This window comes from Ischnura elegans, chromosome 12 (genome assembly GCF_921293095.1).
Source record: "Ischnura elegans chromosome 12, ioIscEleg1.1, whole genome shotgun sequence".
Taxonomy (NCBI): domain Eukaryota; kingdom Metazoa; phylum Arthropoda; class Insecta; order Odonata; family Coenagrionidae; genus Ischnura; species Ischnura elegans.
The window spans coordinates 24550868-24567296 of record NC_060257.1 but is presented as its reverse complement, the minus strand read 5'-3'; the positions used below and the strand labels follow the sequence as shown (position 1 = coordinate 24567296).

The window sequence follows — 16429 nt, the reverse complement described above, 5'->3', positions numbered from 1 at the left end:
CTCCCAATAGTAATGGGGGTCCGGGAGGTTACGAAAATTACTGAGAACTTCGAAGCTTGTAAAAACACTTCAAGGTTGTGCGAAAAATCCACAGAGAAAAATTATTCGACTTGACCATGGTTCGAACCCGGATCTCCGTATTCCGGTCGAGTGCTTCAGCCAATTAAGCTACCGAGGATTGTCACAATAGTCAACAGCGAACACCTCTATGCATTCGAAGTCCGCGCTTGCTCTCCGGCTGTGGTGTATTGCGCATGATTTGGTCTGCTTGTCGAATTATATGTTCAGCAGTCCATATCACCTTGTCCGGTGTAGTCCACAAATATCCGGACTCGAATCCCGGTCAAGGCGAATTATTTTTTCTCTGTGGATTTTTCGCACTATTTGTGCATCGCGGATGTCTCCTGTAAAGTCACCACCGAGGCTAGTCCTGGTATACATAAACTTCAAGGTTGTTGTTTCAACGGTGTAACAGCCGAAACCGGTCGACATTTTTAAAAATACACTGTGGAAGTAACAAATTGTCTGCTTTTGATAATAGTTTAAATCGAATACCCTCGGTTCATCCACTTTGTAACGAGTATTTATTCGAAAATAAGCTAAATAAAACAGGTGAAGGTGCCCTTTATTCATAGTCATAGATTTGATGTGCTACGTACCGTAAAAACATGAAACCTACCCCGCCAGCACACACTGAAGGCTGCGCAAATATCAGAGACATTGGCCGTGCACCTTCATCACGCTGAACCAAGTGAACCACTACGACTCCCTTCTTCCCCTTTTAAATCCACCCCCGCTCCACGCCAACCCCTTCTGCCCAATCCACCCTATTATCCCGACAGAATCCTCATTGTTCTCATTCTTTGTTTTAATTTCCCACTCGAGTCGTGGAGCGTAATAGAGAGACACAGAGAGAGCGGGTGGTCGTGAGGACAAGTGGAAGAAAAAAAAGGAGTTGTGAATGAGAGAGAATGAGTCTTCACAGAGGGGAAATGAGGCATAAGTGACTAAGTGGCCGATAGTGTTGGAGGGTTGGGAGAGTGGGTTGGCGAAGGAAAAATGTCGGTCGAAATCGATTTTTCGAGCAATCGAACTTTTGTAGATAATCGTTTGTTTCGATAAATCGATTGTTTGAAAAATCGATTTTCGAGAAATCGATTTAATTTAGAAATAGATTTTAATAGAAATAAAAATCGGTCGAAATCGATTTTTCGAGCAATCGAACTCTTGTAGATAATCGTTTGTTTCGAGAAATCGATTGTTTGACAAATCAATTTTCGATCAATCGATTTATTTTATAAACCGATTTTTGTAGAAATAAAAAAATTCGACTGTTCAACAAAAATCAAAATTTGAAGCAATAATTGATTATACGAAAAAATGTAACGTATCTTAAAAAGGTTTAAACAAAAAAATGTTTGTTAATCCGTCAAAAACACTCAGCATTATCATTTGAGTGATAGAAAAACATCTTGCTTGACGTACTTAAGTATTATTTGAATAATAGAAGAAATCTATTATAATAAATGCTTGAATTATTAGTAGTTAAAACTTTATAAATGCTTGCACATTAAAGTTTTGACATCACCGCAAGGAATCTTTCAGCACAGTAGAATTTTAAGGAAGACCGATTGATTGAATTAGATACTTTTTTGGTGATTTTTTATGTAGTCTCCCTGGGTAGGACTTTAGAGCATTCATTTACTACAAGAGGAATGGAATACCCATTCATATTAAAAGTATAAAAACTTAGGCTAACTTCTTTAAATAATCAGAGAAATTCGTTCAAACCTTTGTCAATAATCATTATCAGTTACTCAAATGTGAAATTTATTCTCACCACCGGCTAATAGGTGAAATTTTTTGCTTTTGCGTGAGTGTGGACGTATAAGTTTATAAAATGCGTAATGTGTTAATGACCCTGTGGTGTGCATGTAGGAATACTCTTGCAGGTTGGTGATTGTGCCCCCTGACAAACACCCTCGTAGGGTAGTATGTAGATATTTTTCAGGCTCCGCAGAGTAAACTCTTTCAAGCATTTTCCTGCATCTCAATTATGAAAATTATACATCTGATATAAAAACACCCAGAAAAATTTTCAAATTTTATTTAAAAGAAAACGTGGACAATGGCCGCGCCACTGCCAAACACCTCTTTAGGAGGCTTGCTGGGTAATATGTAGATGTAGATGTAGAATGTATAAAATTCATGTACCTATGATATAGTCTGGACTGAGCTCTACCTTTACCTAATCAAACCAACCTTCGGGTTGAATCAAGAATCGTGTGACAAAGACCCGTGAAACACACCACAGAACAATCCACCAGGCACTGACAGTGTTTTGAAAAGAGATTGGCACTCACATTGGTATGAACCGTGGTTGGCTGCACTGCTATGGGAGTCTAGGTGACAAGGGGCCTTGGTGTGATGCGTTCTTCCTTTGTCTCAAATGGTACTGGTCTTCCAGAGAAGGAAAAGGACTCACGTTACTTTACTCCACGTGTCTACACCGATCGGCAGTTCGCGACTGAATAAGTCTTATATTCCGCCGACAACTGCAGCGTGCAATGTTTATGGGAAGGGAAGATATAGAGCAATTAGAATGATAAGGTACTCGAAAGCACCGAGGTTCAGCACTGGAGGAAGGAGGTAGATAAGGAACTCCAGAGACTTCAGGGCGTTTCACTGTGTGACGGTTGATTTCAGTGCGTTGAAATTTGAATTGGGCGTTACATTTGCGCCTCTGCGTACGGTGCCGTACGCTTAGTCTCCAAGCTGCATAGGCCCATCTTATTCAGACGGCCTACGAGAAATGGGCTTGGGCTTTGGGCTACGAGAAAGGTAATGGGCTTTTAATGGTATTTTTATGGGAGAGTTCAAGGAAGCTAATTTTTATATATTGTCATACACCTCATTTTATCCTCCAATTCAAAATATTTTGGAGGATGAACGACGGAGAGCTGGACACAGTAGGCGAGGATAGGCAACTTCTAGATTAGATACGGTGGAGACAGAAGGTATGGATGGAGCAAGTACTTCAATGGGAGGGGATTTGAAAATAGTGTTAGAGGGAAGGATGTTGGTTATACAAGGGAAAGGAAGTAAGAGAATAGGATTTTAAGATGGAATGTAAGGGATTAGGACTTATTATGAATTAAAGAGAGAAGTACTTGAAAAGAGTGAGACTGCCAGAATATTTCTGATAAACACCATGTTCACCTACCTTAATAGCTAGAATATTTTAATATTAATGAATACCAAAAACAATAAAAAGCTGCTTCGCTATCTACAGTGCCCTCATGGCAGAGTTAGAGAAATGAAAAAATATTGACAACCGCACAGCTTATTTCATGGACCAATGCCCTTCTATTTAAAACATGAATGCAATATTGTATTCCCAAAAAATAACTATATACATGGCAATTAAAATTATTACGATTGAATAGTATCTTAGAACGACGTGCTAACATATTGGACTTTAAACGCACCATGAGGCATAATAAGGAATTACTTAATAATTTTGATAGTTATTATACAGGAATCAACGATACTGACCAAATATTAGCCAAGCATTTAAGATTAACTTTTCCCTTTTGGCTGCATGACTAATGCTTTAAGAACACTTATTTTCCTCAAAACGTGCAGATTCTTAATCGTAACAACTTGAACGTACACTAATTTCTGTAGCAGATTTTATAGTGGTCAAGATTGGTAATTCAAGTTCTTTTATCAACGTGAAGGTAGGCTTAATGATAAATAACTGTTTGTGAGATTAACATCTGCTGTCCTTTACCCGAAATATCAACAGTATTCTACCTCATAAATACCAGAAGCAAATGGCCAAATAATATTTGTTGAGCTTCTTCAATTTACAAATTATAACATTAATTAATTCATCAAATTAAGTATTCATTGCAAATTATATCAAAAGTTACCTTCAAACTAGGCTAAAAAATGAACGTACTTACCTCTAATTCAATACATAAGGTCTATAAAAATAGAGCTGTAAAATGGACTTTAAAAATCAGGATCTCAACAATATAAGTCAATTAATTTCGTTTATTGTATGAAAATTTTCAAATAAACCAACAATGTGACTTAGGGGCTGGTAATGATAGGAAACAATAAGTAAAGCAATCAATCATATGGTTAAAAGTTTTAATGGAAGTATTGTCTATGTTCTCACGTTTTTGAAACTTCATTTACAACGACTATACACTGAATGAGACCAAATAAAACTCGTCTTCGTTGGTAAAACCAAGAACATCGAGATAACTTAGGTTTTTCCTTTTCATCCCGTATTCAAATTTCCTTCACAACAAATAAGATCAAAACAGTAATAAAATTATTCTCCATCAAAATTGAAATGTTTTCCACAGCTTTGATAACAATGAAAAATGCATTGTAAAGTTAGCCATTGTAAAGTTAGCTGCAACCATCATCACCACTTTGTCTGTCCGCTTAAGATAATCATAACTATAGGTACCTTTGGCAGAAGAATATTTAAATAATTTACGAAAACTACCGACACATTGTTCACTTACACATGCGGCTGCGAATCACTCAAATTAAAATTCGTCTTTCAAGTTTGATTACTCGATTGAGGTGATTCTCTTGACCACCAAAATCCATTATTGCCAGCTTGCGGATATTCACAAAAATGTCTGTGAAGGAATGAGGTAACTTAGGGGAATGCGAGACCAGAATAAGGTCAAATGTACCATTGCGGTGAAAATCATCACCTCGAGCTCAAACTCTTCACGAGTAATCACAGTTAGTAACACAGTCGGGAACATTTCCCTCACCATTGTCGGGATGACACTCATGAGCAAATGTAGGGCAGATTTTTTTACCAAAAAAATCCAGTAAATAATACTACTGGGCAAAAAATTGTGATCAAATTTCACTACAGTTCCACTAGTTTTTTTAATAGCGAACAATCAATGTCAATCACTTCAGTGACCTTTTCTTTCTTCCGTTAACCTTGAGAAACGCCCACTTTTTTATTCACAATCTTCAAGTATTCACCTCAGAGATACAAAGAGTCCAACACTGATTTTGACAGGGGAATTTCTGATGAGGTAACAAAAACTCATTAACTCCTCAAACTCATAAACACCTCAAATTGTGTCACAATAACATCCATCCATTCTATTACGCTAACTCTCGAAATAATAAAATGGATTCTCTATCCCAACTTCACATAGCCACATATATTGTAATTCCACAAAAACTAGGCGATACCCTGGAAGTCCTTAAATACAAAATCCAACAATTTTCTGCGAAATGTCATCACTTCGAGAGGGACAAACATGGCACCTTTAAATTAACCTCTAGCATAAGCATGTCCATTTCGTAAGTCCATTCTCCGAAGGCTGAACATAATGTCCTAAATGCTGTCCATCAGATTCGTTGATTTCAGATTGCAACTCAATTTTAGGGAGACGTCAATGTCTGCATTGGCACTCCACAGAGGCATATTTCACTTTTTGTTAGCCAATAGCAACGTATCAATTACCCCGTATTAATAATCGGGAGACCTCAACGCCTGAATTTTCTCAGATTCGTAGCTTTAACAGTAATTCAACTAATTACCGGGAGACCTCAACGGCTGCATGGCTCCAGGCTCTTTGATTTATTGGTAATTGATCTGATTACTAGGAGACTTCAATGACTGCATCATTTCATGCTACCCACTTATTGTACTCTACGACTTCGCAACTTGCACCTGCTGTGGCTGCTGTGCGGGCTGCTGTTCCCGAGGCATGGCGACCTTCACCGTCGTCATATACCTTTGTTCCAATTCCAGCAGCGCCTGATGCTCTTTCGCACGCAGCCTCAGCGCGTCTATACTGCTCCTCCGGCTTTCCGCAGCGGGCCCCTTGCTCGGAGGCTGCTGCATACCCGGCCCCACGGCTCCGGAATCAGGCGCGTCACCCGCCTGCGGACTCGGAGGTGCCGGACTTGCCCCGTGGGATGCCGGACTCGCCGGCCCAGCCGCATCCGGGAGCGTGGGTGCGACGTGGTGATGGTGGTGGGCCGGGGGGCCGGAGAGCAGCCTCTGGTGGTGCAGCAACGGGTGCGGGTGATGGTGCTGGTGGTGCGTTGGATGCGACGGTGGAGGTGAAGAGGAAGATGAAGCTGAGGATGGAGGAGGCTGTTGGTTGTGGTGGTTATGGTGATGGTGGTGGTGTAGGGCGGCCGCCAAAGCTCCGGGAGGCAAGAGACCAGCTAGAGCGTGCGGAGGCGGTCCTCCTGCAGATGGTGGGAAGCCTGCTAGGACGTAGTGGGACAGCAGGGTGTGCAGAGGCGCGGCAGCGGCGGCTGCTGCGGCGGCGGCAGCGGCGTGATGGTGGTGCGGCGTGGGTGAAGTTGGGGAGGCGGAGGTGGGTGGCGAAGCGGATAAGGCCTGGAATGGGAAGAAATGTATTAATGATCTAAAGTTAACGGTTGACGGTTTATAAAATTAACTATAAAATAATGAGTACTTAATGTTTATCCGTGAGGAATTCCAGTATAGTAATAAATTAAATTTACTGAAAATTTTCCTCCAATACTTCAGTAAGCCAGTTCAGAAAGCTAGAAGCATCATTAATTCAATAATATAGACATTCAAGTATGAATATTCTGCACATCAATAGTTGATTTTTTGACAATAGTCGTCATTCAAGAAAATACCACTTTCAGAATACCCTACCGAATAGGAACTGAGAAAGACTTAAAAATAAAAAGTTTTTGCATTTAACTAGAAGATAACCATTTTATTTTGAAACACTTTTCACTCAGATGCTATCAGTTGTTTAGTTCTGGTTGAGCCACTTTAATAATATATTTTTTTAGTTTACTTACGCTAAAATCAGTCACTTTTTTAGAAAAATTACTAGCTTTCAGACGTTTAAAGTCTCCAGTACTGGTGGTTATCTTGCACTTGGTCAATAACGGTGTTTTACTAACTGATACATCCTAGTAGAAAAATAATTTACTTACGGGTGGTGCACCGGAGGTCGGGGGTTGGTCTACGGAGCCCGGGTGCGGCGGGGGACCCCAGGGTCCGAGGCCGAGCGCGGCGGCTGCAGCGGCTGCGGCAGCGGCCGAGGGAGGGTGCAGGCCCATGATGGGCCCGAAGCCGAGAGCACCGGGCCAGAAGGGTGAGTCGTGGTGGGGCCCGCCTAGTGGTGGAAGGCCGCCCAAGTGCGCGTGGACGCCGAACTCAGCGGCAGAAAGACCTGCAATTGGAATAACCAAAGTTATGAGAAGGGATAGTAATGACACAAGTATACTGAACTGTATGTGGGATATACTGGCTGATAAATATTATCATCAACAGTCAACAATTTGAATAACCAAAGTTATAAGAAGATATAGCAGTGACCAATTTAAATAAAACTGTACGTGGGATACACTCGCTGATAATTGTCATCATCAAGCGCCAATCAATTGGAATAACCAAAGTTATGAGAAGAGATAGCAGTTAAAAAGCAAACTCAACTGTATGTGGGAATACTGGATGATAACTACCACCATCAAGTCAATCAATGTGAATAATAGGAGTTATGATAAGGGAGTTGAACTATATGTGAATATATGTTTTATCAGCAATGCTAGATTCTAGGAAATTTCACTTTTACAGACTTTCTATGGTTAATTAAATTTCATTCTCCAATAATTATTTCCAATAAATCATACAGCATTTAGCGTTACCAACATGTGTATGCATTTTCCTTCACAATAAAACTGCCTCGCGTCACCTTAGAACTATTCCCTGATATATACAATTATGAGTAGAGATACCAGTTATAGTCGAACTGTACAGGAATGTATGTTTAATCAGCAAGGCTATATTCTGGGAAATTTCACTGGAACTCAGTTTCTTCGGTTAATTAAATGAAGTTCTCTACTATTGTTTCAATGAAAACGTACAATATTTAGAAGTACAGATATGCACATTTTTTTTCTTCACAAAAACTGCCTCGTGCTATCAGTGCCCTCATAAATACAATTGTGAAAAGAGATACTAGTGGCCATCGAACTGTATGCAAATGTATGTTTAATCAGCAAGGTAATATGTTGCAAATTTTCACTTTAAAAAAGCTTCTACGGTTACTCAAATGTAATAATCTGCCATTTTTTCAAACAACGAGTACAATATTTAGAGTTACCAATATGTGCATGCATTTTCTTTCAAGATAAAACTGCCTTGTCCTATCCCTACACTGTTCCGTCGTATATTATGAGAAGAGACACCAGTGACTAGAGTAAATCGAAATGCTTATGGGATATACATGCGGATAACGAGGCCTTTCCATCGGGGGTTTCAACAACTAACAATAGACTACCATACATATCCATGCCCTGTGTCAGGGCAACCTATCGAAATCGAACCCGCGATCATCAGTATGATAGTAGGTAAGGACTTCAACCCTGAGGACGACTTTATAAAAAAGCTAAGCGGGACTTCGTTTGACCATTTCCCTTTTTATTTGTTATCGGCTTGTGTCCTAACCTAACACCCCCTGCCACACGCCTATTGAGGTGGCTTTCGGGGTAGCAAGTAGATGCATTGAATACACAGACAGTTTTTCACGGGAAAGCCGTGGATATCGATGGTAAGGTATATGCGATACTCACCACTGCCTTGGTGGTCGCCATGGATGAAACCAGGATTGTCACGGCCAAGAGCCTTCTCTCGCTTCCTCCACTTTGCCCGACGATTTTGAAACCACACCTGCAAGTAAACAACAAAATAGCATTTAGCAATTATAAAAACAAATACAACTGGGTATGTGAATATGTATATATTAATCAGCTAAGCAAGATTCTGGGGAATTTCACTTCGACAGAGCTTCTTTGGTTAATTCAATTCAATTCCCCACCATTTATTTCGAATAAATCATACAATATTTAATAAAATAATAGCAAGCAACAATAAACCAACGCAAAACCAACAATATTGGAATGAGAAATGGAGAAATACCTCCTTTCTTAGAGGCTACTGTTATCGTACAAACATCAATTTCTCTAATTGCTAGTGGCTTTGGTGGGTGATGGTAATTAAAATGGAAACGGTGTAGCTATTCAAAATGGATGATTAGATATGAGAACTATAATAATTCCCTCGAGGAACAAAAGATGTTGACCTATAAAAAATTACTTGATATCGAAACCTGATTGCATAAATTTCTCTCATGGCTGAATATTGTTTCGTATTTTTACACCTTTTTCTTCACAAAAGATTGCCTCGTGCTAGCTATACACAATACCCTCATTTACCAAGACTTTTTCAATCATAAGAGAGAGATTTTGCGAGGCTGACAGGAGATCCAAGCCCTACGTCAGCACAAAAGGTTTTATCATTTATTTTCAGAGACAAAAGCAGGAACAAGTATTATGTTTTTTCATAATTTCTAGTCATAAATAAAAACGATTCCGAAGTAATATGCTTCAACTAAACCATAATTCAAATTTTAAATGCATGTTAATGGTTTACAATACCACGTTGTCTCATAAAAACGTCAATTATTAGTATAAGGCCATTTAGAATTCGCTTTCATCATGACAACTTGAGAGCTAAGGAAAGAATAGGAACACAAAGAATAACTCGTGAGAAGGGAGATGGATGGAAAGGAAACGAGACTACAAGGAAATGAGAATTGGTCCACAGGGGGAGGAAGAAAAATACTTCCCACTGTTCGGCGCTGTATGTCAAAGGGAAGACGAGGAGGAAGGAACCGTTGCCGGCCCTGATTGAAGTGAAATCCGCGAAGGTACACGTGCCGGCCCTGGAAGGGTGGTTGAAGTCAATAGGGTGAGGGGGCCAAGGGGCGGAAACGTTAGTGGAAAGACGAGGAAGCCCTAATTGGGACCGATCGGGAAGAGGGTGAAGTTGCAATCGAATATCCATTGTGGGCCAATAGCGCTGCAGAATGGGTGATATTCGCGGGACAAGCATTGAGGACGCCTTTTATCAGAGATACTCACATCTCTTAAGAGTTCCAACTCAAACATGTCTTCACAAAACCTGCCACGTGTGTGTCACAATTGATTCGATTTCTAAATATTTTTCGAAGAGCTTGAAGGATGGAGACGCCACAAGCAGTCTACTTATTTTGATCTCACTTTTTCTATTAACGACGCGGCAAGGTAATTCACTTGATAGACTTCACGTTTTAGTACGTAAGAATTGATATTGATGGTATGAATTATAGATGAGGTATAATTGAGAATACGATTGTAGAAGTGACTTATATCTCGTAAGAGTTGCAACTCAAACATGTCTTGCCACATGAGTGTTGAAATTGATTCGATTTCTAAATATATGTTTTTGAACTTGAAGGTTGAAAATGCTACTAGCAGGCTACTTATGCTGTACGTACTTTTTCTCATAACGAAGAGGGTAGGAGATGCGCTTATTAGACATATTCTTAGTCGTTTTCAGATGCCGCTTCGAAACTTTTCATTTTTTCTTTTCCCCTAAAGAGTAAAGTATTTAGAGTGTTCAATATTTACATATTTTTTCGTTATAATACCTCGTTATCAAATAAAAACGTCAATAAATTTTATAAGACCATTTAGAGTTTGTTTCAGCCTTTGTGGGAGAGACTCACATCTCTTAATAGTTCCAAACTCAAACACGTCCCCAAACCTACCCCATGTGTGTCACATTTGATTCAATTTCTAAATATTATTCGAAGAACTTGAAGTTTGGAGACGCTACAAGCACGCTACTTATGCACTACGTAATTTCTCTTATAACGACGAGACAAGGTAATTCGCTTACTATACTTCACGTTTTCTTCCGCAACAATTCAATATTGATGGTGTCAATATTGAATGAGGTATAATTGAGAACATGATTGTGGAAGTGACTAATATCTCTAAATGATTCAAACTCAAACATGCCTACACAAAATGAGCCACACATGTACTATATGCAACTGAATCAACTATGAACTGTTCTTCCCAGATTAATAATTAGCAGAGGAATCTATAGACAGGTTAACTTGCTCTGTACTATGTTTTCAAAATTAAGGTGAATCAAGGTATATCGAATCAAGGTATCGCATACCCATGTGACCCATTATCAAATATAATAGCAAAACTTTTAATTTTACTCTCACGACTGAATATTCTTTGTTAATACTGCAATGATGACTAAGCACTTTAAATCGCGGAAAAAAGCGTAAGTCGTCGAGTCTAGTAAGACTACGGTTCATGGCTACGGCTCATGCTTTCCAATCTGTTCCTTGCTATTGTCGCAGAAACATCATCCCATGATCTTCCTCGTGCCCTCTCCCCACTATTACGGGAAACGGAGGACCATTGGCTGCAGGAAGAGACTCAGAAATCTGGTCACAATAGGCAGCTGCGGTCCATTGTCAGGGTGCCGCGTGGATGTATACGGAGTGAGGTTGGTGCGGGCGGCAAGAGGTGGAGAACTTGCCTTTATTTTCGCGATGTAGAGTTGGCACACGAGGTCTACGAAAAGCAAAAATAGCGTCGAAAGGGCAAGGGAGGAAAACCACCTTGTAATGGGGAGAGAGAGAGAAAATACGAGGGAAATTTTCTTCAAACTCCGAAGGGTCGTGAACAGAAGACGAAGTGAATGATTAAAAATTATTTCATTGTTAAATTTTGTGCACACTTTTGGTATCCTTTCGACATAATCGACTCATCAATTGAGGTATTGGTCGTGCCTGTGGACAAGTTTTACCATACCCTATTCAGAAGATCTTACCGCCAGTGACCTCCAATGAATTTTGCCTCAGTTCTGATGCTCAAAGCCTTTTTGAAAACCCTTCCCTACTAGCTACTTTTTCACTTCAGTGTTAAGATGGAAGTCACACGGCACTATGTCGACATTGCACGGCGGGTGATCGAAAATATCCCATTAAAATTGCTAAAGGAGCAGTTGGGCTGCATCAGCGTTGAGATGACGGTCGTTGTCATGGATCAGAACACTTCCTGAAGCCAGCATATCTCCTCTTCTGTTTTGAATGGGAATGGGTGTAATTTTTCACACTCTAGCCACATTGCATTAAGGGAAAATTCTCTTTTATCGCCATAAAGGTCAAGATATGTCAATGCTGAAGCCATTCGGCGAGTTTTCTAGCTGTCGCTCCGCAGAGCACACTTGGCGGGAGAATCAATTGAAGCAGTGTGGTTAATGAGATTGCTGATAACCTTAAACTAAAAACTTAAGTTCATAAATGACGATGGATCCAGGATTTTTTACGGATTCGGATCGGATCCTTGATTTTCGGAGCCGGATCTTTCGGATCGGATATTTTCTGATCCAAATGCATTTTCAAATTCCTGACGCTGCGATTCCCCCGATGATTGTTCAATCCCTTGGGAAGAGTCACACTATGTGCCAGTCGAATTTTGCCATTGACGGCTGAAATTCAACTACGTAACCTCTGCGATAGCTTTTAAACAAAACGGTTCATGAGTAGAACAAGAATCGCATGCGACGGCGCATTCGAAAAGAGAATCGGAACTCTTTCCACCCTTAATGGGGCTTCTACTTCGTTGCTTTCACTGAAGCTATTATTTAAAATTTCGGATCCAGATCCGATGTCTTCCGCGACTTTGGATCCGATGTATCCGATGAAGGGCAATATCCGCGGATATTTGGATCCGAGGTATCCGATCCGATCATCCGTATAAATAACTTGAGTGTGTGGTGCGGAGGACATGCAATCGCCCTATGCGCGCAGTACTCGCCTATCGCTTGTATGGTGTTTTTGCTGAGATATCGGAGTTTGCAAAAAAAAAAACGTCCTTCGTATAACTTTCTAGTCTCTTGCCGTTTCTCCCTATTAACACCACTCTTAACTTTCAAACTGGTATATTGTGACATGGAAATTTAGCCATGATAGTCACTATCACTGGTTCACTATTTTAACTCTTTATCAACAAACAGTACTCCCTCTATAATTCGTCACTTCACACGTCACAAGTGAGTAATTTCGAGTAATCTCCATCGCAGGAGAGCCTAGTCCAATTCATAAAATAGGCGTAGTAGAGTTACTGAGAGGGGAGCCTTCCAATTCAACAGCATAGCGTGGACTATTGATAAACAACAATACAATACTGTAATGTGAGTTTTATTTCTCTCTTTTGTAGTTTTACCATACGTTTACACTTTCATTGCATGTATGTCCCAATGTAGTCTATAATACAATATATTATCTACATGTATGTTCACAATAAAACATAACTTCTGCCATTTAATTGCGTCATTATTAGTTATTCCCAGTTACCTGGCGTATTCGTTATCTTCCCGTGCTCTAGACCAATATTTGCCGGATCTCAGAGAGACCACTCTATTTCATAACTTTAAATGAACTTAAAAAAAATCACATCAGACCTAATTTTATCCTTAAGAATGTGAGTGATCTTGAAATTACTGGTCGCCAGCACCGCATCCTAGATAAAATAAACATTTTCAAAATTAACTCTCTTATGCATCTTATTTGGGCAATTTACAACTAATTTCGATGCTGGTAATTGACCACCACGTTCACTCCAGCAGAATACACGATACCTATACGGGATAACAATCAGGGAAGCGAGCAACGAACTCAACATTGTCGACGTCCTTGAAATCAATCTGAAATAAAGTACACGAGGTGAAGATTCAGCACAATACTCGGGATTGAGGAGTAAGCAAAATTTTCCCATTGTAAAATCACATCACTAGCTACGCAATCTCTCTTGCAGAAGCATTAAAACGCCGTAAAATTCTTGCAAGAGAAGGTCTGAACATCTTTACAAGATTGACTAGAACGGAACCACTTGAGTTAAGTACACGCGGAAAGAAGAATGCACTCCAGGATAAAAAAAGGAAATAAAAACCCTTTCAAAGTAGTATTCTCTGCTTTACACTACAATTCTGATGCCTTTTCCTCATAGTACGATGAATAGAAACGAATACAACGTACACCCGTTGTAATTACAGTCTCCGTCCTATGAATGCAAATGTTTTCAAAGGAGGAAAAACTACAATGTGACTCCGCATTTGGGTTCTGTAAACTAATACAAATGAAATGGGAAATGATACGTAGGGGAGATGTAAGTATTGAAGGGACCTTCTGAATTGGAAGCATTACATTTGCTATATTGGTAAACTGCAAGTCTTTCATCACCGCCATTTTTATAAAAGAATTTTTCCTCTCACGGTTCGAAAGGCTTACCTTAATAGGCTTTTATTAGCTCAACAACATTCCATTTGTACTATGAATTTTATTCTGTACTTTTCAGAATAAGTTGCACTATATTATAAGCTGCTAATTAAGTGTCCAAAAATAAATGTTGTTACCCACTAGCAAGAAAAATCTCTTCACGGCTTTTCGGTCGCCTTTCTCCAACAATAGATAATAAATTCTGTTTTAAAAATAAAATTCTAGGTCACAGAAAATCACTCTATTTTGCGGATAACGAATAAATTTTGGTCATAATATTACATAAACTACCCAATTGGGAGAAAAATCTTTTCGCGGCTTTGTTCCTGACAATGATTGCCTTTCTCCTACAATAGATAGTAAATTCTGTTATAAAAATAAAGTTCTGGGTCACAGAAAATCACTCTATTTTGCGGATAACGAATAAATATTGGTCGCAAAATTACACATAATGTAACAAACAGAATTGATACAACATTTAAATTTGTTTATTCGAAAGAGTAAAGTTATTTTATAAATATATCAGGACACAATAAATAGTTAGCATTTCTTCTTCGGCAAATTGATGTTCCCCTCGTTTCGTCAGACGATAGGCTTACTCATTTGAGCAGTTTTCTCGATGACATACAGTGAACCAAACGATCCATTTTCAAGCTATTGATATGCAATACCTGAAAACCTTCAATTTCATCAGAGAGAATGAAAGAGGTCACAATAGACCCTCAACATCCATTCTGTACCGTGAGCGCGACCAGTAATGAATTCAAAGAGTCGCAACTGTATGAAAAGATATCACAATTGCAGATTCAACCCCAGGGGGAAAGAACGTTTTTCAAAAAAAATAGTAAAAAGAAGAAAGATGACAACTAATTCTTTTGCACGAAAATTGCCCCCTGCGACAATATTCCGATGGAATCATTAGGTATACGCTCGTCGACGCCGAGAACGATAATAGGAATATTTCAGCGGGAGCTATATAAATAAAAAAAGCGCGCAATTTGGTAAAGACATTTCCAGAATTCAGATTAGCGAATTTTTCAACAAAATGAAATCTGTAGGCGGCAGGATGACTCTCATCCCCCTGATGGATTATTTTTTTATATATATGGGGGGCAAGGGAACACTTCAATTCTCGGTGATACACTTTTTTCACGTGATAACTGAAAAATCCATTATATATATTACGCAATGCACCAATTCATTCTCCTCCCTCCATAGAGACGCTATGTGTATTCATAACTCCGCGTCTGAGCTCCCTTGAAATCAGCATGACAACCGAGAATGGTGAATCCAGTTATCACGCGAGTAATACCTTGACATTTTCGTGGGGTGGGAGAAGGAAGAGAAGGTAGACAAAAAAATTGAAAGAGGCACCGCGATATATGTATGAAAAATATCAAATTGCCATCTGTTATACTCGTGATGGAAAGGCGAGCGCATTTCAATATCCAAAATTGGAAAAAAGCGCAATTTTTTTCGTTATTCTTTTATTATTTTCATGCCCTAACCCTTCCAAAAGAATACAGCAGAGAGAGAGAGAAATAAAAAAGTAGACAACACGCTGAGCGTCATTTGCCTGAGCTCCTCTTTTATGAAAAGATCCTCTCGCAGATGAAAAAATTCCATTGCGCTTGGGAAAATAAACACGTTCACCGCAAAAGGTGAAATAAATAGTCCTACCTCGCTCTCTTTTCGTTCTCCGTTCGTCACTTTTTTTATCATCATCGTTCGCCCAGCGGTGCCCAGTTTTGATGCTCAGGAGAGTTGAGGTTCCCACACCAGGCAACCGTCGTGACAGCGTTCCGTGCAGAATGGAAAATGCATGATGGGGCAACAATGGCGAATCGAAATTCCACGACCTCGTGTGCACTCCGTGCAATATTCGCTTCCAACTTCCCTTTGTCAGACACGTGCCTCAAAAACACTGGGCCGTTTCGCGTTCTGTCCTTCGTAGTCCTCGTCCTTTACCACCTGCGTACTTCGCTACAATTTCAGTGCCCCTAGGGCCATACACATTTTCGCAAATGCATAAGAAAATATACTTAGAATTAGTAGTCGTCAAACTAGTCAAAGCAAGCGCTCTAAACCAGTGGCGTGGCCAGGAGGGGTTCCAGGAGGTCCGGACCCCCTCCCCGAAATATAAAAATACAATTATTTTCCTTTATTAAAGAAAAAAATATTGAAAAAGGCATGAATTAACAAAATGTTTCTTCAACGAATGAAGTATTTACGATTATGAAAAGTGT

At 39.7% G+C, this 16429-nt stretch overlaps 1 protein-coding gene across 1 annotated transcript in view; it reads right to left on the bottom strand.

The window, feature by feature from the left end:
- Positions 1–4144: 4144 nt before the first annotated feature.
- The window catches only part of LOC124169656 (homeobox protein OTX1-like), a 107226-nt gene continuing 94941 nt past the window's right edge, over positions 4145–16429 (bottom strand). The window contains exons 3-5 of the mRNA XM_046548307.1: positions 8629–8725; positions 6988–7226; positions 4145–6409 (exon numbers count right to left, since the gene is read on the bottom strand). Coding sequence (XP_046404263.1) covers positions 5708–6409; positions 6988–7226; positions 8629–8725 — 1038 coding nt within the window. The 3' untranslated portion in view covers positions 4145–5707. The remainder of the gene's footprint in view (positions 6410–6987; positions 7227–8628; positions 8726–16429) is intronic.